We start from the raw sequence: 25,865 nt of genomic DNA on the forward strand, positions 1-25,865 counted from the left end.
TATGCCAGAATTATTGGCGTACAATTATGCCAGAAATAACAGTGGAAAAAACGTCGCTAAATACGTCGAAATGTAAACGATGGAGGTAACCGGCGCAGTATCCGCTGGAAATATCGACATAACCAAGATGCCAGAAATGATTACGGAATTCATTATATCGTCATTTTCAATGGATTACAGGCGTTTTATCCACCGAAAACTTGTAGCAAAAAACAAAAAAATACCTTCACAGGCAGCAACCAGATTTTCATATCTGCAAATAATTACCAATATTTTCAGCACAGATTTTAAATATTTTTGGCACTAATTAACAAAAACTACTCAACAACAAAGATTTCCACAACACATATTTCAACAACTTCACACAATACTAAAAAATATAAACATAAATATTATAAATTGTTCATTAACATGAGCAAATATTAAAAAACATCACAAATTCATCATTAACATCATAAAATTTATCAAATATTCATAAACTGATAAAAGCTCATATGAAACTGAAAAAATTAAACTACTATTCTGAATTCGTCGACTCATCCTCAGCTAAAGCTACATCTTTTCCACTCAACGGCTCCCTCATTTTGTGCATTTCATCCCAACAACTGATTTTGTTGCTCCTGTATCTGCATCTATATCTATGCCTACAACTGCACTTTCCAATCAGCTTGTGATTTCCTTATTTATTCTAGCATTGCTTGAAGGGCAGTTATCTATTGACTATGTAAGGAATCATGTGAACTTGCTGCAAAGCTGGATCCAGAAGAGGTCATCCCCTCGTTTGCCTGGGCTTGCAAACCTAAACTATAAACCCTACCATGTTGCATTCCTCCTATGGCTTATGACTAGATGCGGTACTTAGAATACTCTACAGAGCAGCCAGAAGAACCCTCAACTATTGTGGCCTGGCTCTCTTGAAGACGTGTATACTCCTCCTGTGAAAGTTAATAAAAATTTAAGCAATTTATTTAGACATAAAATAAAAATTATAAAACACATATACTTATATGGGCTTTTCTTGCTTGCTCATCAACCGATTGTTGGTCCTCCTATCGCTTATGGGTGTGATTATGCAATTCCACAGGAGTTGGTTCTCTATCCAGCATCTCTTTCTATAATAGAATTCTATTAATATTTCCCTTCAATTTTTTTTTAAACTTTTAAAATTCATGACCAAACGTCGCCTGTGCTCAGTTTGTGGAACTGAGCCCCCAGTATGAAGAGAACTACCCATGCCCCAACATCAGCTCTGTTTGTTGATTATGTATTGGTTGTTAAACCTAAGCTATTGTCCCAAGGCTAACCAAGAGAGGGGGGGGGGGGGGTAACCAGGAGGGGGGGGGGGGGGGGAATTGGTAATTTAAAATTTTTCTTGGATTTTTTAAATAAAAAACCAATTGAAATCTCGTAGCAAGTTAATTAAAGTTTTTTAATAAACTTTTCAACCACAAAAAATAACTTGCAGAAAATAAAATGTGAAAATTAAAAGACACAAAGATTTATAGTGGTTTGGTCAAACACGACCTACATTCACTTATTGAAGACTCACTCTTAAGGTATTACACTATTACGAAAGTGACTCTCCTTTTGCCCCTACAGCAAGGCGAAGAAGCCTTTACAAAACTCTCTTTCACCAATCCCTGGTGTGGTAGAGAACCATCGTCCTTTCATACCCTCCAAGTGTCGGTAGAGAACCGTCATCCTTTCATACCCTCCAAGTGTAGGCAGAGTAGCTTCGTCCTTTCACACCCTCCAAGTGTTGGAAGAGTATCGTTATCCTTTCACACCCTCCAAGTGTCAGCAGAGTACAAGATCTTCTCCAAAGATCTTCTCATGAACAACTATAAAGAAGAAAAGAAAAGTAAACACAAAAATCATAAAGAGATTTTTACCTTTGAGTAACCTTGTGAACCATTCATAATCCAATTGCAAGAAATATCTCTCAAACACTCTCCCACACTCTCTCTTTCGATTGCTCTTATAAAATCATGAAGACATGACTTTTTCATGTCAATTTTAGTGGACCTTTTATATCAAAGACATGAAAAACCATCCCGAAAACTAAAATTTTTAATTTTGAGCGTCCACGAACGTGTAGTTCGATCGTATGTTCATACGTACGAACAGTTCAAAAACTGTTTCATACGAAACTGTTGTGAATCGGTATGAAATAGTTCGTACATGATCATCATCCGGTACGAATCAAGTTCATCCGGTACGAACAGTTAGAAAATTTTCACATTCATCGAGATAAAAAGTTAGGATGAAAAGGCCAGGACCCATCCAATTCGTACTTTGGAAGGCATGACACCATTTCATAATTTTCAAGCTATAACCTAGTAGGAACATAAGCATGGACATTAAAGACATTGTCATAAATATAGTTAAGGTGATGTATAAAGAAAAACAAAATAGAGAATCAAATTGGTAATCTAAGCGTGTATGTCTCAAGTATATAGTAGACCTTGGATGGGACCAGGAAATGGAAGAAGGGAATAAGTCACAAATTAGATCACATCTTGTTTAACTTTGCCCTTGCTCACATGTTTCAGAACTATCAGCTCAATTTTGGGTGAAATAAAGTCTATTTTCTCCAGCCACAACCTATCACCTCTATTTTTTTTGTTTATGGACTAGGGAAGTAGAGTAAATTTTTCCTATATTTTTTGTTATTGTTATTTGCGTTATTTGGTTTAAGTTTAGGGGGTTTGAGTTTTTTTATACTTTTATTTTGTAGTGATCTAATAAAACTTATTAATTTTTACTTGTCTTATACTCTAAATGTGATTATGACTTTGTTATGATTATTGTCCATGGTTTCTTAGCTATAGGGCTATCAATATTTGACACGACACGAAACTCCATGGTTGGACCCGACCCGATTTCAAAATGGGTCAGGTTCGAGTTCCAGAAATTGACCCGTTTGAAAAACGGGTCGGGTTCGGGTTGACCCGACGGGTTGTCGGGTCAACCTGTGAACCCGTTTCTCGCGTCTGCCCCCTCACCCGCCGTCCGCCCGCCGCCGTTCTGCCGCCAGCAGAACCCAAAACCGGGTCGGGTTGGGTCAACCCGGCAACCCGACGGGTCGGGTCCGGGTTCGGATTTTCGACCCGTTTGTCTACCTGGGTCGGGTTAGGATCGACCCGTTTGAACCCGAGTCAATTTCGGGTTCGACCCGAACACGACCCGTGACCCGAAATTGACACCCCTACTTAGCTATAATAAAGTTTAATTAATATGGATATTATACAGAGTTAAAGACTTTATTTTTATAACAAATTTTGGTGAGTACTACTTGAATCATAAAACATCAATACATTCTAGAGTGATCTAATTTTGCTAAATAAATGAATGGAAGGACCAATGGGTATTTAAAATCATTAAGATACACTTAACAAATAAATTTATATGTTGTTAAGAAAAATTTTAAAAATGAAAGAAAAAAAAATGGAAAAAAATTAAAGAAAAAGATGAAAAAAAGAAAGAAAAGAAAAAAAGAAGAAGCTAAGTACTGCTAATAAAAAATTTGCACCTACTCTCCCTCTATTATTGCTTTAAAAATATTAAAATGTTCACACTAAGTATAATTGATTGAATTATGTTTAAATACAAAAAATTGAGATTATGTCTATTAAGAGCATAAAAGTTAGAAATTCTTATAAACCTAAATTATTTAATACCAGTTAAAGTTCGTTAGATTTCACAGTTGCACTTAGAAGTTCAATTTAGTAGAGATATTAATAAAAAAATTAGGATATTATTAGCTATATTAAATTTGTTTTAAACAATTTATAGATCAATTAGTACTAATCTATTATTTTTTGTATTTCAATTGGAAAGATAGTAAGCAAACAAAACTTGATAAGATATCTGTGAGCTTTTCAATTACTTGAGGAAATTAAAAAGTCATTAGTAAGTTTGGCAAAATTATTGAGTAAAAAACATGAGGATTAATGTGTCCATTCTACTTAAAAGTTACTTAATTTCATTATTTTATCTAGACATTTCTCTAAGGATTCAAAGCATTAAAAAGCTGCAACATAGTCCCATCATAGTAACATTCTAACTTCGCAGTGCTCTTAAGAGATAATTTTTTATTTTTAAAATAGAGAGATTAACAATATAGTGCCAACATTCATGTGTTGCAATGTTATAGGGAGATGTTTTATAGCTAAAATAGAGTGCTTAGCATCGCAACGCCAACATCTATGCACAATAAAACTACCACCAAGTAATTTGTTAAACTAAATATAGAGAACTTGGCATGGTAGCATCAACATTTGCACCATAGCGCTACAATGGGAAGATTTGCATAAGAAATAGATAGTTTGGTGCCAAATTGCCATCACTATAATGTCGTAACACCAATATACCAAAGCCACAGTGCCATGGAGTTGCCAAAGAGAAGAATTATGGTGGAGTGTCACTGCACCAATTTGCTAAGCACTATAATGCTATTGTAGCCTCATTTCCTATAAAGAGAGTTTGTAAGGGGATTTGAAGTCCTTGGAGATGGAAGGACTCCTAGACTAGATTGCATGCCTGGATCTATCTTTTTCTAACTCCTATACCCATTTTTGTTTTTAATTATAAATAATGTGATGTTGTTTGTGTTGTTCAATATACACTTATGTGGCTAAATCTTCTTATTGAATTTATGATTTAATTGTGGTACATTGTGAAATGTTATAATAGGTCTAATTTTTTACTTTTTCCAAACTTATTTAAATTATCCCCACACTTCATTTCATTATGATATTGCCCATTGCAATTTTAAAATCTAGTATGAACTAATTATCTTGACAATGGAGACAGTGGAATAGTTAGGGAGATTTGAAAAAAAAAAAACTTGAAACGTAGGCCTATGTATTTTTTTAAAGTTTTTTGAATCATTAAGGAGATGACATTATTACAGTAACATGTATTGATTATAATAGACATATTGCTAGTCATTAACATAATAGGATTCCTATGAGCTTGATAGAGACTAGGAAGTAGAACTACTCTAATTCATAATTAAATTTTGAAGATTTAACTAATATACATATTTTCACTCAATCAATCATAAATTCAATGTAATTATAAAACCAGATAAATCTAAAAAAATAAAAAAAACTTTCGCTTTTTCTTGCTTCTTCAAACTTTCAAAGTATGGTAGGATAATTTAAATGATAAATAAAAGCTATAATAATTAACTAAATAAAGTTACAATCTCGATACTCATAGGAGCAAAATCTCATTTAATTACTTGAAACAACAAGTGCACTTGAATATCATCGTGTTAACATCCAATCATTATTGTAGAGTTGAGTGTTTAGGGCTGGCAAACTTTTGTTCCTAACTTATTGGGAGCTTGCCTAGGGTTCGAGGCAAGTCACTAACATGCTTGGTGCCATTGCTATCTACTGCACTCACTAATGAGTGTTCCCCAAGCATTCAATGATCGGGTAAGTCCTTTTATTTTTTATCTCAAGGAAAGGTAAGTTCCATGAGCATACTTTTTATTCAAGAGCAAGTTTTCTGAGTGTTTTTATGAAAAACGTCTAAGTTATAGGCTTACAAAAATTAGGACACACTCATATATAAATGATAAAAAAGAGAAGAAATTAGTGATAAGGGTATACTTTTATTGCATTTTCTAAATTGAGAAAGAAGATGTCTAAGTCTAAGGACTACCCTAAAGGATAAAAGATTTTCAAGTCCTCGACTCTATGAGTTATACTCATCATTACTCGTCAATGTGAGAGTGGGCTCTAAGATAGGTGTGGAAGTCACTGATCAACTATCAAGCCTTCTACAATGAACTGCATAGTTAAAAAAATCATTGAGGATGCTCTCCTTCATAGTCGTTTGTGAGCCTGCCTAGGGCATCTTGGATGGTCTTTACTATCCATTCCTAATCATTACAAGTGATCTACTTAGCATTCTTCATGTTTATTAATGGCTCTTGTTGAAGTTGCTCATATAGTAGAGCCTTTCTTCTTGTTAGCATCATCAATCCACGCTCGCTACACTTGAGAGGATATTTAATCCAATTATATCCTTGGGTGACACACCATTTTACTAGCAAGCTGACTTAGTGAGCATATGCGCTAGAACTTATGTGAGAATAAAGTGCAGAGAGTAGATTAGACAGGAAGATAGAATCTATAAGAAGCTTAAGAAAACCATGAAACTCAACCAATATGAAATCCACTAGAATTAGCCAAAATGCAACTAAAGGCATTCCCAATTACTACTCATCACCCATTGTTCATAAGATTTTGAGGTATATAAAAAGGTCACATAAAAAAGAGAAACTATACAACACTAAAAAATACTCATAAAAAAGTTTAGTAGTGTCAAGTACACTGAGGGAGTATGTGGACAAATGCTGAGATGAGGATACCTATAACTAATAGATCTGTTTAATGCTACCGATAACTTGCATGAGAGATCTCAAGTCACCTAAGAAGTGAGGGGGTGAGTGAGTTTTGTTTTTACTAGAAAGAAGAGCCATCAAGTTGAATGATCACAATGAGATAATTGAGGGTCCTATAAATGGTCCCTTTTCTATAGTTATTCTTGACATACCATTATAAGGACGATCACTATGAGAGAGAGCGAGTGACAAAGATAGTAGCAAGTCATAGTGAGTGTTCAATTGCTGGTTAAATTAGGGAACTCCAACTCCCTTTGGTAAAGGGAAAACTCCTTGATGATCCCGAGTAAGTAATACCTATCGATCACAATGGGCGAGTTCGAAGCAAGTAAGATCCTATTTGTTGGCAAGTTCCTCTATCAGGACCCACAAGCTAACTACTAAATATCTATAAAGCCATATACAAGTATACAAAAATGACAATCATTCAGGATTAAATTAGCTCAACCAAATAACACATCAAAACTCACACTGATGCGGCCTCCTCTTCCTCAATTTAATTTCATTCAAGGCTAGTTGAACCAGGAATCCATTTGATGCCCAAATGAGCTAATTCAAATGCAGTAACTTACTCAAAACCTTGAACGTGCCTTGAAGCCAATAAAAAACCAATCTATGCTAATTCAAAGAATTGTTAGATCAAATTGAACGATATCAAATTCTTCTTCTTCTTCTTTTTTAAGAAACCAAAGTCTGCTTTACATGAAGCTTGATTAGAGAGTAATCTGACCCCAGCAAACAACATTTTTGAATATTCTATATGACAGTTGCACATTCAGGGTCACGAGCTATTAAACTTAGGCTGCCCAATAATTTGAAAATGATAAGTAAACAAATTTAATATTTTTATAGAGAACTTAATCGATTTAATATAATTAAGGTCAATTCAACTTTGGTTTCCAGTCATAAATTGCCTAAAATAAACCATCAAAACCCGAAATCAAACTTAGAAACTAAGTTCCAATCAGAATTTGTAACTCTGGTAGATAGATTTTAGTGCCAGATAGCATTTCATAAAACGAATCTTATAAACATCAATTTTAATAATCAGAACCTAAGCAAAAGTTTTGCTGATTCAGTTCAACTAAGTTCCAAACTCTTCTCAGTTGGAATTTTTAGATAGACAAAACCCATATTGATAGACTCAGTCTTTCCAATAAACCGACCGACCAAAGCAATTGAATGTTTACCCTTATCAAATTAACCCCATTTTGGTAATAATGGCCTGCGAAGTACAATAAAAAGACGCACACGCACTTCTAGCTAGATCTGGATATCCAATTAAAATTTGCCACGTGGACTGCACTTTGACTGCGCTTTTTGACAGCGCTTTGACTGTGCTTTACCTACGCTTTACCTGCACTTTACCTGCGCTTGACTTAAAATTACGTGGACACGTGTACATTCCAAATGTCAATATTTTATTGGACACCGGATGCATCTCTACGTCTGGGAGATACATCCAATGTCCGGACCTAATAATTTTCCAGCTATACAACACATTTGTGTTGCGAGTGAAACGAAGTTGTATACCATCAAGTTTTCATGAGGGGCAGCAACAAAAATCACATTTCAAAGATCAATTAATCATGCAATGGACAAAGTTTTCTTAACGTCAAACAAGAAACACGTGGAAAAGCATTATCATCGCTTTTATTTAGTTTAAGATACTAGATAGGTTAAAAAAAATAAACAGAGCAATGGTTCAGGAGGTTCTGCTGCTTCACAATGCGCCTTGAGTTCTGAACTTGAGCATGGGGCTTCTTTTGGCTACCCACACCTATTTACACTATTTCATATATTTACAAGCTTTTAATGTTCATAGATGGACTCCTCTACCATGCTTAAACAATTATATTCGTAAACCCACATACAGAAATTACACATCATACAAGTTGCATCAAACCGTGGTCAACCTGACAAATCTTCAAACGGATGATCCAGTAGCCTGATTGAAGACAAATCGTCCAATGAAACAGACTAATCGTCGTACAGTCATGGAAATTTTGAGAAGCTCAAAGAAACTTAGAATCACCATTCAAACTGAATTCTAACTGCATAATCCAAAAAGAAGAAATTTTAGGATTTCGGTTATTAACAGAAAAAAGATGGAAGCAACGGTGGCAAACTATTTATACTAATGATTCTGTGAGACTGTAAAATTGAATAACCCAAAAGAAAATGCGCCAAATCAACACTACTGCAGAGATCCATGATGTGAATTCGTGACATTAGATTGCATAACAAAGATGGGCCCAACACACCAATAACTCTCACTCTAAGATCACATTTAGGGAAGAACTTAAATGAAAAAGGTTGTAAACTTGATTAGTAATGATTGTGAGAATCAGCTTCCACGCAATCATTTTAAGGCATTACCTTTGCTTGCTCCTGAGCCAATTTCAATCTTCTGTACTGCTGCTGTGCCTGGTAAGAGCGAAACATTGATTGAACACGAACGACTGATCTTTGCACCCTTTCTTCAGCGTGCTTTCTGCTAATCTTAAAGAAATCCTCCTCTGTTGAAGTTGATTCCTCTAAATTGTTGGCTCTACCAACTTCCATGGCTTTAACCTGCATTCCCCGTAAACCTTTCCTCTTCAATCGCCAACGAAGGACTGCTTTCTCAAGCACCCCAACTGACCAAACAATCTTCCGGTATTGCTTCCTTACTTGGTGACCTCGGACTGCCGCCTGTAAAGCAAATACTTGAGTTAATAAACAAAAAATTCATAGTAACTATAAATGTTTGTTAAGCATAAAAAAATAGCTTTCTTTGACCTTAAACGTAAGTGCAAGTAGAATCAGTTGAGACACTAGAACGTAGATAAACATACATGCTTTATAACAGATAGATTTTCTAAATAAAACCTTGCAAAGTAAACCGTTTAAAAAAAACAAAAAACTAATTCAAACTTCATTTATATATATATTTAAAGAAGACGCCCAGAATGAAATCATGTGATGTCCATTTCTAGACTATTAATTGAAAAAACAAACAACAAAATCAAACGGTGGATGTCAGGAAAATGAACCCTGAAAAGAAGATGAGGATTAATAAGCGTATGATATAGCAAGACAAACCATTTCTTCACACACACACACACAAAAAAAAAAAAAAAAAAAAAAAAAAAAAAAAACACTTTTCTATATAAGAAAATAAACTCCCTTCTTATGCTTGGATTTAGAATATCGGTCATACAATGAACACTTCTGCTTGAATGTTCATAGCCTTCAAAATATTTTGATTTTTCTGATGGAGACCAACAGGAAAGAATAACATTTAAAAGTGAATTCACAGGTGACGGAGAGCAGATCAATACTCAATTCCATGCATACAAACTTTCAAAATATCCTTAAAATTTACCTGGATCTTGATTACTTGCCGTCGCATGTTAAGGAAATCCTTTCGAATTCGCCAAGTGCGAAAATGGCTTTGTATTCTGGCAGCAGCCTTCATCAACCTTCGCCTGTTATAATTGCGATAGGCATGCTGGATTCTTAAAGCAGCAACAATCTGGCTAGCTTCCATCTGTGGATTGGCTAGTTGAACTGATTCTGTTTGTAGCTTTAAAGTGCGTTCCCTAAATGCTGCTTGTATACGATCAGCAGCATCAGCTGCATTCCTATAGGCTTCTAATGATTCTTTCAGGCACACTTCCTGCTCACTAAGCATCTCATAATGTAGATCTTCAAGATTGACTTGATCTTTCGAGACCCGTAAGACAGATGATGGTACATTTCCAGAAAGAGACATGGCCTCAAAATGGGCAGTTAAGCCCTTTTCAGCAAGGTATGCAGCCAATCCGTCATGACCACCCTTTGATGCAAGATCAGCTGCTGTCAACCCTCCCGGGTTTTCTGGAGTAGGATCGGTAACTAAGCTTGGATTTGCCCCCGCATATATAAGTGTTGCAACCATCTTTTCTCTGAAACAAAAATTCCATTGTTATACACGTTAAATGGACAACGAAAAAAAAAAAAAAAAAAAAACTGCATGTATATAACAGGAACTCCGAGGATGTGACAATAGAGATGACGGAAAGACAGTTGCCGAAGAGGGAACCAAGATCGATACTAGGAACAAGGACTTCCAGGTAACATAAGGGTAGAATGGGCTGCTGCTGAGTATCGGGGAAAAGTGCAATAAGGGTCCATTTCTAGTTTGTTGAGTTGTTATGGATTCCTATGTGTAGCTTTGTAGGTTGTAGTAGGTGTGTTAGCGGAAAGAGCAGAGTATAATGGTGGCATGAATGAGGAATAGTGGTATATAAAAGCCTCAAATATCGATCCAATTTCCTTAATTTCTTCTCTTGTATTTTTGGAGTTATCAGTATCCTTGAATTGCTCAAAACAAACAATCATATCAATTATTCTCTCATTGAGCTCCTCTCCTAGTTGTTTAGACGATGTTCCACCGACGGTAGTGATGCCGGAGCTGAGCTGCTTAATTATGGCAATATATGTGAAATGTTTCTTATATATGTTGTAGCCTATTATGTTGCTATATTTGTCTATAAATATATAGTTAGTACTTGTAATAAGGGGTGATTAATAAGATTTGAGTTGAATTTTATTTCATTTATGTATCCTGAAGTGTATTGAGGTGGTGGTTTCTTTCCAAAGAGTTCTTGGAGTTGAGCTCGACTATGGTCACCGGATTGTTGACGAGGAGTTGTCGAGGCTCCTCTTGTCCGGTGTCATTTGGTATCAGAGGCGACAAGATGCTGGTGTTGCCGACGGTGCAGAGAGAGTTTTTGAGTCCGGTGGTGTTATGAACCAAAAATAATTCTTATTATAGTGGGAAATAGCATCGTGTTCTGCTACCGAGCATCCTATCTCTTCCACGTAGTAGTTATTTCCCTTTTGCAATAGTAGTTTGTTGGAATTAGAGCAGTTGTTGTTGATTCAGTGAAGTAAAAAAAGATCTCAGCTTGCTTGTGGGCAAATTCCAGCCGCCCAAACTTGGTTCAAGATCTTCCCATTGCTTCCCTTTGTTTTCCCTATGGGGATCTTGCTTCTTGGATGATTCTTTCTAATAAAAACAAGATACTGCCTCCTGTTGGGTTGTGTTTTGGCCGCTCTAATCTAGCTCCTGAAGACAACAACCTTCTAGCCCATTTTCAGCCAACAGGTTGATTGGAACATCTCTTTTGCCTGTTGTTTTGGGTTCTCCAACTTGTTCCTTCTGGGCAAAGGAAAACAACAATCAGGAATTCAAACAGTATACCCTAGGTTCTTGAAGGACAGAACAAGATGTGACCTCGATGGGCATTGTAGCGACCACTTCAAAAAGCAAAAATCAAAGATATTCAACAAGAAATTGTCCGACTTAAGCAACGATTGTCAAGGCTTGAACGAAGGAAAGACTTGAGCCCCCTTGTCCGAGGACTTTGATGGTATCCGACCACAAGGGAAGTATGCTCCCATGATGGCTTCAAGCTCCATCGTTCCAACTAAATCCTTAAGAACCAATGATGATAAAGAGGGCACAGGGCATATGAGATAATCAGATATCTTCTACCTACGAAGATGTGTTCGAAGGGCCACCTCGTCTGTTTTCCACCCAACTCTCGATCAAGTCCATATTCGAATGATTTAAAAATCCGTGGCCGAAATCGTTGTCTTTGCCTATCTATGATAATCCTATGTATGACGTATGATTACGACATATTTGTTGGAGTTATTGATCTTGAGCAGCCTACATATGATGATGACGAGAGCAAGGTGTATGCCCGGTCAGAATTATTCATGCATATCATTCCTGATAAGACAACAAATGCACTCTCCATCATTGATAAGGTAATTGGTATAACCAATTTAGATCATGTGCATTTCGACAAAAAGTTCATGAAGGCACTCACTGTTGATGCTTATATTTGTATGGTTGCTCAGTTTGGTGTCGGGTTCAATTCAATGTATAGAAACTTTCAAAATATCCCTACAATTTACCTGGATCTTGATTACTTGCCGTCGCATGTTAAGGAAATCCTTTCGAATTCGCCAAGTGCGAAAATGGCTTTGTATTCTGGCAGCAGCCTTCATCAACCTTCGCCTGTTATAATTGCGATAGGCATGCTGGATTCTTAAAGCAGCAACAATCTGGCTTGCTTCCATCTGTGGATTGGCTAGTTGAACTGATTCTGTTTGTAGCTTTAAAGCGCGTTCCCTAAATGCTGCTTGTATACGATCAGCTGCATCAGCTGCATTCCTATAGGCTTCTAATGATTCTTTCAAGCACACTTCCTGCTCACTAAGCATCTCAGAATGTAAATCTTCAAGATTGACTTGATCTTTCGAGACCCGTAAGACAGATGATGGTACATTTCCAGAAAGAGACATGGCCTCAAAATGGGCAGTTAAGCCCTTTTCAGCAAGGTATGCAGCCAATCCGTCATGACCACCCTTTGATGCAAGATCAGCTGCTGTCAACCCTCCCGGGTTTTCTGGAGTAGGATCGGTAACTAAGCTTGGATTTGCCCCCGCATAGATAAGTGTTGCAACCATCTTTTCTCTGAAACAAAAATTCCATTGTTATACACGTTAAATGGACAGCGAAAAAAAGAAAAAAGAAAAAACTGCATGTATATAACAGGAACTCCGAGGATGCGACAATAGAGATGACGGAAAGACAGTTGCTGAAGAGGGAACCAAGATCGATACTAGGAACAAAGACTTCCAGGTAACATAAGGGTAGAATGGGGCTGCTGCTGGGTATCGGGGAAAAGTGCAATAAGGGTCCATTTCTAGTTTGTTGAGTTGTTATGGATTCCTATGTGTAGCTTTGTAGGTTGTAGTAGGTACGTTAGCGGAAAGAGCAGAGTATAATGGTGGCATGAATGAGGAATAGTGGTATATAAAAGCCTCAAATATCGATCCAATTTCCTTAATTTATTCTCTCTTGTATTTTTGGAGTTGTCAGTATCCTTGAATTGCTCAAAATAAACAATCATATCAATTATTTCTCTCATTGAGCCTCCTCTCCTAGTTGTTTAGACAGTGTTCCACCAACGGTAGTGATGCCGGAGCTGAGCTGCTTAATTATGGCAACATATGTGCAATGTTTCTTATATATGTTGTAGCCTATTATGTTGCTACATTTGTCTATAAATATATAGTCAGTACTTGTAATAGGGGATGATTAATAAGATTTGAGTTGAGCATTATTTCATTTATGTATCCTGAAGTGTATTGAGGCGGCGGTTTCTTTTCAAAAAGTTCTTGGAGTTGTGTTCGGCTATGGTCACCGAATTGTTTACGAGGAGTTGTCGAGCCCCCTCTTGTCCGGTGTCATTTAGTATCAGAGCCGGCAAGATGCTGGCGTTGCCGACGGTGCAGAGAGTTTTTGGGTCCGGTGGTGTTAGGAACCAAAAATAATTCTTATTATAGTGGGAAATAGCATCGAGTTCTATTACCTAGCATCCTATCTCTTCCACGTAGTAGTTCTTTCCCTTTTGCAATAGTAGTTTGTTGGAATTAGAGCAATTGTTGTTGAATCGGTGAAGTAAAACAAGATCTCAGCCTGCTTTTGGGCACACTCCAGCCGCCCAAACTTGGTTCTAGATCTTCCCTTTGTTTTCCCTTTGGGGATCTTGCTTCTTGGATGATTCTTTCCAATAAAAACAAGATATCTGCCTCCTGTTGGGTTGAGTTTTAGCCGCTCTAATCTAGTTCCCGAAGACAACAACCTTCTAGTAGCAGTGCATATCATGCACAAACTGATGGGCAAACGGAAGTTGTCAATCGAAGTTTGGGAAACTTATTGAGATGCCTAGCAGGTGAGAAACCATTCCAATGGAATTTGATTTTGCCCCAAGCTGAATTTGCTTATAATAATTCTGTTAATCGCTCCACTGGTAAAACTCCATTTGAAATCATTTATGACCAGCCTATATCTCACATTTTAGATAGAAATTATTTGCCTTTGCCAAATAAAATTAGTGCTGAAGCTTCTGAAACTTTTGACCATATCAAAACTGCCCAACAGCAAGTCCTTGAAAAACTCCGAATGGCTAATATTAAGTACAAAACTGATGTTGATAAACATAGAAGGGATGTTTATTTCAAAGAGGGAGATTTGATTATGGCTTACTTTCGCCACCAACAATTTCCTGTTGGTACTTCTAGAAAACTAAGCAGGGAAAAATTTGGGCCTTTTCGTGTTCTAAAAAAATTGGTCTCAAATGCTTATCTCTTGGATCTTCCTTCTACTGTCGGCACTTCTGCTGTGTTTAATGTTTCTGACCTTTCTTTATATGAAAGAAATTTTGAAGATCATGTGAAAATTGAAACTTTGCCACTCTCAACTTCTGCTTTAAGCTATGATGAACAAGTTGAAGATGTTATTGATGTCAAGGTTACTAAAACTCGGCATGGCGAACACATGAGGTTTTTGGCTAAGTGGAAGAATCGTCCTTTGACAGACTCTACTTGGATGGATGCTAATGAGTTGAAAAAGCATCATCCGAATCTTTATAAAAGGAATGTGGAAGCTTTCTCATCAGGAGATGAGATTTTCCCACCAGGGGGAATTGATGCATTCATGTTTTTAGTTTATTTTGTCTTGATGTAATGTGAACAATATTATTTGTGTTTTATGTTTTTTTTTTAAAGCTATCCAATGATGGAGGGCATCCAATAATCATGGTAGCAAGTGCTTGGGCATGGCAAGCCTTGGGTTTGTTTGCATTTGGGTCCTTATCCTTGGGTTGCTTGCTGTTCTCAGTTTGGGGCCTTAGTTGTTCACGGGTTGGGCTTTGGCTGCTTGGCATTGAGCTTAAAAGTTGGGTTCTATTTAGTGTTAGCTCATTAATGCTTGAGCTGAAGTTTATTTCATTAATTGGAGTAAATGCACTTCCTAAATCATAAAATCATAAATGTATGTGGAGTGGATCTTGTCTCTTTCCCTTCTTGTGTCTCTTTGGTTTCTTCCATGTGAGTCAATGCTTGGCTTGTTGTCTTTTCGTTTCTTCCCCCTGGCTGTTTTTCCCATGAATCCCCGCCCCGTTTCCTGTGTTGGCTCCTCGGGTCCCTCTGTACCTGCTTTCCCGTGGCATGCTGGCCGGACTTCCCGTGGCTTTTTCTCTCTGTTTTCTGTGCAGTTTATGGGGGCTATTGTAGTGTCTTTTGGCCTTTCATTTCCCCAAACCTAATTGGTTTTGGTTGGAGGTGTTGTGACTGTTTAACTTCTTTCTTTTGCCTATAAATTCGAGATGTTTTGAGGATGGAAAGGTTGTTGAAAATCTTAGCAAAGTCTCTATTAAAAACCTGATGGTTTCTTCTCTTGGAAAAGCTTGAGAGCTTGTTTCACCCCCTTTCCTCCTCTCTATTTTGTCTTGGCTTCTAACCTCTTCTTCTCTACGCAAGTTCCACTCCTATATATATATATATATATATATATATAAGTTTAAGTTGTAAACTCACTCCATTAAACTAACCATTTTCAGATAAGTTTCCTGATAAATGAAAATAACTGAAAGAGAAAAATTCCTCCACAGAAGACGACGTTCAAATAAAAGCATGTAATATATGGTTTATGTAAATGTTAAATAGTGAAAATTGCATTAATAGTTTGATGGAAATTTATGTTAGTTGCTCTTCAGGTTCATTTAGAATCAACCATTAAAAAAGCGGATGAGGCGTTCGCATTGAGTCGCGCCTCAAGTCCAGGCGGAAGTCATGCGTATCGGGGCTTACGCCTCAAACCATCCAGCGAATCCTACGATTTTTTTTGCACGAGGCGTGCGCATCAGAGCGTAATGCCTCGAGGCAATACGAGGCATCGCCTCAAAATTTTTTCTTTAGGTATATATATAAATACGACGCAGCTGATTCGTGTTCGCGTATAGGATTAGGGCTTCCTATGAGAATTGAAAGGCGAACTGGAGGCGAAGTCGTGAAGAAAATATACGAAGCCGTGAGGGAAGGAGACGAAGCCGTGAGTGCAGGAGACGAAGTCGGAAGGATACGACACACGACGCAAGAAACAAAGCCGAAAGCAATAACGGTTTCGAAAGCAGGAAACGAAGCCGAAGTTGTGAGTGCAGGAAACGTTCAGGCCTCGGTTAGGTCGAAAGAGCAGGTGAGCATTTGTTGTGGGCCTTGACTTTGATGTACAGTAACGAAAGCTTGAATAACTCATGATTCGGCTTTCCTTCATTCGTCCGCTCAGTACATGCTCGGTACTGCTAGGTATCGCTATGTACATGCTCGATGCTCTCGGTACCGCTAGGTACATGTCGGTACCGCTCAGTATTGATGATGAGGATAACATAAACACTCATGATCTTCAGCCTCCTACTACTAGAAAAGAACTCAGAAACAGAGTTTGTTTGGATATCGCCAGATTCATCTATGAAAATGGGATTCCATTTAATGTTGTTAGGAGTCCGTCATGGATCAATATATTACGATATGTTGTAAGCTATGGAAGAGGACTACAACTTCCAAGCATGTATGAACTGAGGACTTACATGCTGAATGAGGAGGTCAAGACAACTTCAAAAATGGTGGATGATGTTAAGAAGACTTGGATTGAGACAGGAGTCACAATGTCAGATGGTTGGTAAGCTATTCGACATAAAAGTATTATTAATTTCTTGGTCAATAATACATATGAAGTAGTTTTTCTAAAATCAGTGGATGCTTCAAGTTTTGTAAAGGATGCACAATTATTATTTGAAATATTGTATGAAGTTGTTGAGGAAGTGGGTGATGCTTTAGTAGTACAAGTTGTTACTGATAATGCAGGTGCATATAAAGCTGCAGGGAAAATGTTAATGGAGAAAATGCCTCACCTTTATTGGACTCCTTGTGCTGCACATTGCATTGATTTAATGCTTGAGAGGTTGGGATAGTTGCCTTAGCATAAATCAGCCCTATTGAAGGTCAAATTCATTAGTAATTTCATATACAATCATTCTTGGGTACTTAATTTGATGAGAAAATTCAATGACAAGAAAAGTATTAGACTTGCTATTACGAGATTTGCTACTACATATTTAACATTGTAGAGATTCAAAGAGTTAAGGCAACCTTTGGAAGCTATGTTTGCTTATGAAGAATGAGATAAAAGTTCATGGACAAAAAAACATGAAGCAAAACAGGTAAAAAAATTATTATGAAAAATGATTCATTTTGACGCAGTACAAATTATGCTTTGAAGACAACAACACCATTAGTTAAGGTGCTTAGAATGGTAGATGGTGAGAGGGTCCCGACTATGGGATTTATTTATGAAGCAATGAATAAGAATAAAGAAAATATTGCAAAAGATTTGGGAGGTCAAGAAAGTGCCTACAAAGAAATATGTGATATTATAGATGAAAAGTGAGATCGTCAATTACACAAACACTTACATGCTGCTGCATACTATTTAAACCCTCAATTTCATTATGATAAAAACTTTCATGTTGATAAAGAGGTGAAAACTAGTTTGTATGCATGTATGGACAGACTTATTTCTGAAGAAGACTATCTCAAAGTGAATGATCAACTTAAGGAATTTCATTTGAAGAAGGGAATGTTTGGATTTAGAGCAGCACAAGCAAGCTACAAAACACGATCTCATGGTATGTTTATGATTTGTATATTTAGAATTTTAATTTTGATATTTATGTTCAAGTCTTCTACTTCAATCAATATTCATAAAATATCATTTATTTTCATGTAGAACGGTGGTGGAGTCAATTTGGATATGATGTTCCTGAATTGAAAGCTTTTGCAGTTAAAGTTCTTAGCCTAACATGTTCGGCTTCTACATGTGAGCATAATTGGAGCATCTTCAATCAAATTCATTCTAAGAGAAGAAATCGATTGTCGACAGATCGAATGAACAAACTAGTTTATGTTATTTTTAATAAAAAACTGAAAGATAAACGTCTCAAATTACAGAAGTAAGGAAGCATTGATAATAAAATTGATCCTTCATTGATGATTTACAACCTGATGATGAATGGGTTACTCCTAAGAATGTTGATGTTTCTGAAGTTGAAACAGAAGGAGAAACTCATGTCAATGAAGACAATGAAGCAACTACTCATGTATATAAAAGAAAGAAACAAAGTAAGATTGGAGTTTAAAAAAAATTCAAAAGTATTTTTAAATATAATGAATTATTTTTTATGATATTATTGTTTCATTCTAGAGTTAATGAAATATTAACTAATATAGGGGATAAAAGAAAAAATATTATAGATGAAAAAGAGTATGAGGATGACTTTGACATTAATTATGAAATTTTTTTTGAAGACAATCAAAGTGATGATGGGCTGCATTGGGTCTTGATCCTAAAGAGATGTTTTATTTTTAAGTGAGTTTATTTTAAATATTCTTTTCCAGCAATATATTAATATTATCTTAGAATAAATCATCAAATTCACATTTGACATAATATTTTATTATTTTTTGTCATTATTCATAATTTTAAATTACTTTATTTTTACTCCTCGCCTCGCTTAGCCAAAATGCCTCGATTCCCGATTTCGCCTTTTAAATTTTTTTTTAGAATATAGATGATAAATAATTTTAAATTTATAAGAAATGTTATAACCGTCCGACTGTTTGTTCTTGTCTCGTTAATTCCAGTATTCGGGTCGGGTCGTGATAGTTCATGAGCAATTTCTAGTAATAAATATTCAAAGCGTTATGGACCAAGATCCAATATAGCACTGCACTTCGTCAAAAAATGGATGGGCAAATGCAGGAGACCAACAAAGGATCATGCAGTTACGATGTTATGTGAAGGGTATCCAGTCATATGTATAATTTTCCTGAAGGAAAATTCTCTAAGACTTCCTAAAATATTTTCATCAACAACACTCCATTTTAGGCCCTTTATAGAAAGACTCCTTCCAAGCATCCATCCATATGTGGGACAATAAACCATCAATGCTATCAATGAACTACTGATAAGGCAGTATGAAAATCAACAAAACCTCTAGCAAACACAAAATCAAATGAAGCTACAATTTGATAAGCATTATCGATATATGTAGCTTAATGAAAAAGTATTTTCTTCTTAAAATTGCAAAACTATAGGACTTTGGTGTGACAACAAATATATTCCAAGCTATGAAAGAGGTAATATTGTTTAAATAAGCGGCAGAAAAAAAAAATCAAGTAAATCGTTGCTCTAGAATTAGATGGAGGCATTTAAAGAAAATATTAACAAAATTATTTTTTTGAGTAAGATTCAAGATCTTAAGATTATGTCTGTGCATGAGGATATTAATTTTGTGGGAAAAAATAGCTTTTGATATCAAAAATATTGTAAAAGATATGCTTCGAGTAACAAAGGGAAAAACTAGTAATAGTAAAATTAGTTGTTGGTGGAATCAAAATGTACAGGAAAAAATAAATAATAAAAAGATTTATTATAAAAATTAGTTTAACTGTAAAACCTTGATAATTGAGAAAGATATAAAGAGGCTCATAAAGAGTATAAGAAACCAATATGTAGAAAAAAATTTAGCTTTTAATGATTTATATAATATATTAGATACAAAAGAGGGCAAAAGATATATGGAAGCTATACATTTATTGAGAGATTTGATGGAGAAGTATATAGAGAATAAGTAGGATCTACACATGATTTTTATTGAATTAGAGAAAGCATATGATAAAGTTCCAAAGAAGTACTATGAAGAGTACTACATAAGGGATTAATATTGCTTACATTCAAGTCATTAAGGATATGTATGCAGGAGCAGCTATTGGTGTTTAAACACAAGGTGGTTTGACCAAGTATTTTCCTATTTTAGTTTATTTATATTAAGGATCGGCCTTAAGCCCAAATCTTTTTTGCTTTAGTCATGGATGTTCTCACTAGACATTTGCAAGAGGCTGTAACCTGGTGAATGATTTTCACTGATGATATTCTTCTTCTTGATAAGAATAGAGAGGGGGTTAAAGGTAAACTTGAATTATGGAGGTCAACCTTAGAGTCTAAAGGCTTTTGTTGAGTAGATCTAAAACTGAATATATGGAATATAATTTTAGTATTAATAGATCTAGTTGGGTTATTGTGACTTTGGGATCAAGTCATTAATAAGAGCATTCATTTTAGATATCTTGAGTCTATTGTTCAGAGTGATGGTGAAATGGATGGGGATATTATTAGTAGAATTCAAGTTAGATGATTGAAGTGAAGAAATGCATCGGGTTTGTTGTGTGATAGAAAAGTCCCTCTCAAACTTAAGGAAAAATTCTATAAGATAGAAGTGAGAGCTACAATAGTTTATGGTGCAAAATGTTGGCCATTAAAAGAGAAGCATAATACTAAGTTAAGTGTTGCAGAGATGAGGATGCTCAGGTGATGAGTGGCTTTACTCTAAAAGATAGGATACAAAACGAGCATATATCTAAAAAGGTTGAAGTAGCTCCAGTGGAAGATAATATTAGAGAGCGTCGCCTTAGATGGTCACATAAAGCGGCCTTCTTCCTAAAAAGACTTTCTTAGAAAATATAAGAAATGACATTTTTTTTAATTTAAATGAGAATTTGACTCTTAACAGGACATAATGGAGAAAAAGGATTCATGTAGTCGACCCCACGTAGCGGAATAAAAGCTTGTTGTTGTTGTTGAAATGGGATATTGAGTGCAGGCGCTTGATTTGGTGCTACGGAGAGATAATAAAAAATTTAGTTTCTATTTTTTAATAAATAAAATTGAAATACGAGAAATTATATATATTTTTAAAAAATATAAAATATTTAAAACATATATCTATTTCATTTTAAATATATTTTTAATCGGACAGATCTTCTGCACGTCTAACACGTGTCAGAGGTATGTCAAACACGTCATGTCAAAATATATGTCGGAGGCTACATGTCTTTTTGAAGCATGCAAAATTTTAGCAACTTGAATCAAGGTTTAAAATTGCGTAATTAAGCCTCGAGGCGGTTTTCGTCTGTGAGGCGAGGCGTAAGCCTCGAGGCGGTCTGAGGCGTAAGCCTCACGAACACAGAATTGCGTAAATGAGAAAACTCACGCTCGGTTTCGTTGCTCCTACGAGCGTCACGCGCAACCTCTCCTCCTGCGAAGTGACGAGGTCGGACAGCAGTGAAGGAGCCAAAGTTGAACAGCAAGGGGGAAGCTAAAGGAGCGTCTTGTGCGATCTCTTTGCCTTCTGCAAAGCAACGAAACCGAACAACCACGAAGAACGAGCGTCAGTTTTCCTTTCTTTTTTCCTCGCTTCTTTCTCCCTTTTTATCGAGCGAACAATCGAGCGGGAGTTTTGTGAGTGAAGCATCGTCTCCTTTGGCGACTAACTGCCGGTGGTGGGACCGGGACATAGAATACGGGTGCGTTTGGGACGGCTGCAGCTGTCGGTAAAGCAGGTTGTGAAATTATTGTACAGAAAGTTTCTTCCTGAAGTTACTTTATAGAAATCATTATATTTTGTTTGGATAGTATAACTGTAAAGCTGCTGTGCTGCTGCAGCATGAGAACTAATTACCTTCATACCCTTATATATATTTAGATGAAATATATAACTTTTTCAATTTTAATTTTTTTTTAAATGTATATGATAATCAATTAACAATTCTAAATAAATAAATAATTCCTTAAAAATAGTAAAAAGCACTTATCAGTTATCACGGTGTCCGATCACCCACCGCCACCGCCCTCCCGCTGGCACCACGACGACTCATCCGTCTCTCCCACCGCCGCCGGCCACCGCATCAGGCTCTAGCTAAAAAAAAATCAAAATTTTTATAATAATTTAAATACTAAATAAATTGGACTGAGAGAATGAGCTGATCATCATCACCTTGATGTTACCAGCCTCTTTGATGGCCTTAACAAGCTTGAGCTGGAGGATTTCATGGCTCCTAAAATGCACGCCAGAGATAGCGCATATGATGACGTCGACCTGCATGACGGCGTCGACGAGGCTCCGGTGATCGTTGAAAGATCCTTCAACAAGCCGAGCACCCTTCTGTTTGAAAGACAGAAGCATCTGAACCTTCTCTATATCGAGTCCGATCTCCGGTCGATTCAGCACGAAGGTTGGGTGTCCTTCGGCTATGCTTGCCTTCACTATTCTTCTTCCCAGGTAGCCTGTTCCCCCCACCACAATCACCACCTCGAAACTAGTCGCCGGAGACGGCACTGTGAACGGCGGAGGAAGCGGAGATGAGGAGTTTGGTTGAATTTTGGTTGAGACAGGATGACGAGGAAAGGTGGGAGAGGAAGTGAAAGGCACTGTAGGGGAGGTTGATGGCGCCGAAAAAGGAGAGAAGGGAGAAGACATCGTCGCCGGCGAAAAAGTAGCTTCTATTCTGATCGCACTCTTGCATTAGCATTTACGTAATTTTCTAGCTTCGGTACCGCGGAAAGCAGCGGGACCGTGGCCGATAGGGTATGGTCGGACAAAGCAGCGTGGGGAAGCAGAAATTTTCGTAACTGCCTCTGACGTGATTGGCCCAAACGAGTATTACAATGCTTTTTATATAGCACAGCAGTAGCAACGTTGTCCCAAACGCACCCTACATGTCGGTTGCTTTGTGAATGGAATTATTTGTTTGAATTTCTTCTCTTATCTTTTTTGTTTTTTTCTTTAGTCAACAGGGCAATAGTAGTTTCTTTAAAGACTAGAATAAAAATTCCAGTGATAATCAAATACCACACTAGTTAAATCAAGCTTCTCAGCATATTTGGGCCCTTTCCCCATTACTGAATTGCAGCACCAATATGGATGATGAAGAGGATTATTAATATCATTTAATTGGAAAAATGATGACAGGGAACTAGGCAAGAAGTTACTTTTCTTGATTATTAAACTTCAAGAAAACTGAAATTTAAAATTTTCGTTATGTACATCAATAAAGAAAGATAGGGGTAGACCTAAAAAGACTTGGTTAGAAAATATTAGGAATGACCTTTCTTTATTATATTTAAACGAGAATTTGACTTTTAATAGGACACAATGGAGAAAAAAGATTCATGTAGCCGACCCCATGTAGTGTGATAAAGGCTTGATGTTGTTGTTGTTATGTACATCAATAAAGATAGCATATAAAAGAAAGCATTAACTTCAAACCACAAATCATGCAGATCAATTTTTTGATTAATACATTACAAAATGGATGCCTTGTAAAAAGATTAAGTGATGCAAGTTAAATATTTTGTTATGAACTAATAATTTGAATTGAGCAATATTTAGTGTTACATTGATTCAATAATAGTGTTTGATCCCTATGCATACGAAGCTCAAAAAAACAATTACCATGTCTTCATTAAATGCACACCTAAATGGGCTTAAGGATCCATTGGAGTTAGCTCACTGTCCTAAAATGTAACTAGTAAAGGTTTCTTAGATTGTTCTATCAAAGCCCAAAATTGTATGGATAAAGCCATTTGTGCGCAATATCTGTAATTTAACGAGCGTGTCACCCACATCACTGATAAATTATGCAACCTAAGATTTATTAAAAACGCAACCTAAACCAGACCCCAGCTGAGCCAGCTACCAAGCCCAAAGCACCTTTAGCGAAGCATTTAAGTTCCACAAACTAAAAATGTGCCTAGCAAGATTTCCTTGAGAAGCTATTCAGATATTGCTATGTATTAATGTCAAGAGTAAAACTCCAAAACAGATTCATGACAGTTTCTTTTTCAAGATTAAAGAAAATGTACCTCCCAAGATGTGCAGCCCAGTGCAATGCTGTCCAACCATAAGCATCCCGAAAATCCAAGGAAAAGCCTGACAATGAATAAAGACTTACAGCCCAAGTGTAATCCAAAATAGTGCATAAATGGATCACACCTTGACCTTGACTGTCCCGAGTAGTTATTTTACATCCTTCAGCAATTTTTTTCATTAACCACTCCTGCAATTTGTTTTTAAAGACCAACTCAAGCAAATCTTCACAAGCTTGATAAAATGTAATCTCATTCTTACAGTCTAATTTGAGCAACTCCTTCCAATCATTTTCAATATAAGGTGAGGTAATCTGTGCAACTCTTTGTGCTTCCTTTATAGCTTTAGGAAGCATTTTGCTGGAAAAAAGGGGCATGCTATCGCTTGTAGAGAAGAGAAGATGAGCCAGCCTTTTTTGTGCCATCACATCCCTAAATTTCTCTTCTCCATTTGCATCCTTTGAAGTAACTCCATCATTCAACTGCACTGCAGGGACATGGCGATAATGAAATGTAATAACCTGGCTAATAGGAGTTTGACCATCCAAACTTAAGAAAGCATCAACTTTTCCCGGCATTTGTGGCAATGCAATACATCGATAAACTCCAGATTGGACCATTTGCATGCCAACACATAATTCACCAAAGACACAATAGATGCTTGAACTTTCAAGATGCTTGTGCGATGCAGCAAAGTTTCCAATCACCACGACCTGCATTTTGCTTGTTTCAGTTAAGAATTGCTAAATTCTCCATACAATAAACAACGAAATACAAAATTAATATTCATGCGTATTTCATAGTTAAAAATGAATTCCATTAAAACATGGAACGGAAAAAATAAAATAAGAACAGATGAAAACCATATTATATATGGAGCATGAATATTAATTTGAATGAGTGAGTGAATACTCTATGCATCTCCACAGATAGGTTTGATGAGCTCACGTTCTTCACTAAAGATGATTGTAGTTACAATAGACCTAACTAAGACTCCAGTAGTTCAAGGCACTAGCTATTTTTTAAGTTCTTACGGAGATGTAGATAGAACCCTTGTTGCTCACCTGCTAGTTACAGTACAGAGCATGGCAGCAAGCGTAAAGGAACCCGGGGCCTCTAACTCATCCAAATGAATGGTTTAGAGCCATAGCCTTACAGAAAAAAAAAAAAATTTTTTTTTGATGAAATGAATGGATCCTCTAATGATGAGAAAAACAACCCAGATTCCAATTTGGATATTTTATTTGAATGAGTGAGGAATTTTTACAACTCTAAGAAAAAAAAATGAAACATAAATAATAACTTGCATCTGCACAAATTTGTTCCTTGTAATGATTTAGTTTCCGTAGTGGGTGGTTAATTGAGCTTTTAAGGCAGTGATATTGGTTGACTGGTGCCAGAGACACGGAGATTAAAGTCTACAAGATTTGTGATTAATAAAAGAAGATACAAGTATCAATATGAACACAAAAACGCAGTTCCCCCTCAATTTCAAGTATCTTACCATTTTTTTACATTTACTAACAAATATTTGTGTTTTTCTTTGGCTTGCTAAAGCCAATCTTCCAACATTAAATCTATTTGACCAAAAAACAAATTGCATATAAAATTAAAATCGGGTACTTGATTGGACTATGATAATAGGATACGTGCAAATGCATCCAAACCAACAGCTAAGTTTAGCCGTTATGTAAATTGAAAAATCTGTATGATCTGGTAGGTTCCACCCCAACTCGGTTTTGATATGACAAATAAAAATTGGGTCGGATCAATAAATATGCAGGCAAAATGGCTTTG

General features: G+C 36.4%; 1 protein-coding gene across 4 annotated transcripts in view; it reads right to left on the reverse strand.

Moving 5' to 3' along the window:
* Nucleotides 1-8,051: 8,051 nt before the first annotated feature.
* The window catches only part of LOC110109290 (calmodulin-binding transcription activator CBT-like), a 142,168-nt gene continuing 124,354 nt past the window's right edge, over nt 8,052-25,865 (reverse strand). For 3 of the 4 annotated variants that reach the window (XM_028692354.1, XM_020840285.2, XM_028692355.1), the window contains 4 exons: nt 24,066-24,781; nt 9,789-10,350; nt 8,801-9,115; nt 8,052-8,475 (listed from right to left, as the gene is read on the reverse strand). In XM_028692354.1, coding sequence (XP_028548187.1) covers nt 8,437-8,475; nt 8,801-9,115; nt 9,789-10,350; nt 24,066-24,781 — 1,632 coding nt within the window. In that variant the 3' untranslated portion in view covers nt 8,052-8,436. Of the gene's footprint in view, nt 8,476-8,800; nt 9,116-9,591; nt 9,675-9,788; nt 10,351-12,373; nt 12,936-24,065; nt 24,782-25,865 lie in introns of those variants that run through there. The other variant, XM_028692356.1, reaches the window with a different exon arrangement.

The sequence above is a fragment of the Dendrobium catenatum genome, unplaced genomic scaffold (assembly GCF_001605985.2).
Source record: "Dendrobium catenatum unplaced genomic scaffold, ASM160598v2 original_scaffold_183010, whole genome shotgun sequence".
In the NCBI taxonomy this organism is placed as follows: Eukaryota; Viridiplantae; Streptophyta; class Magnoliopsida; order Asparagales; family Orchidaceae; genus Dendrobium; species Dendrobium catenatum.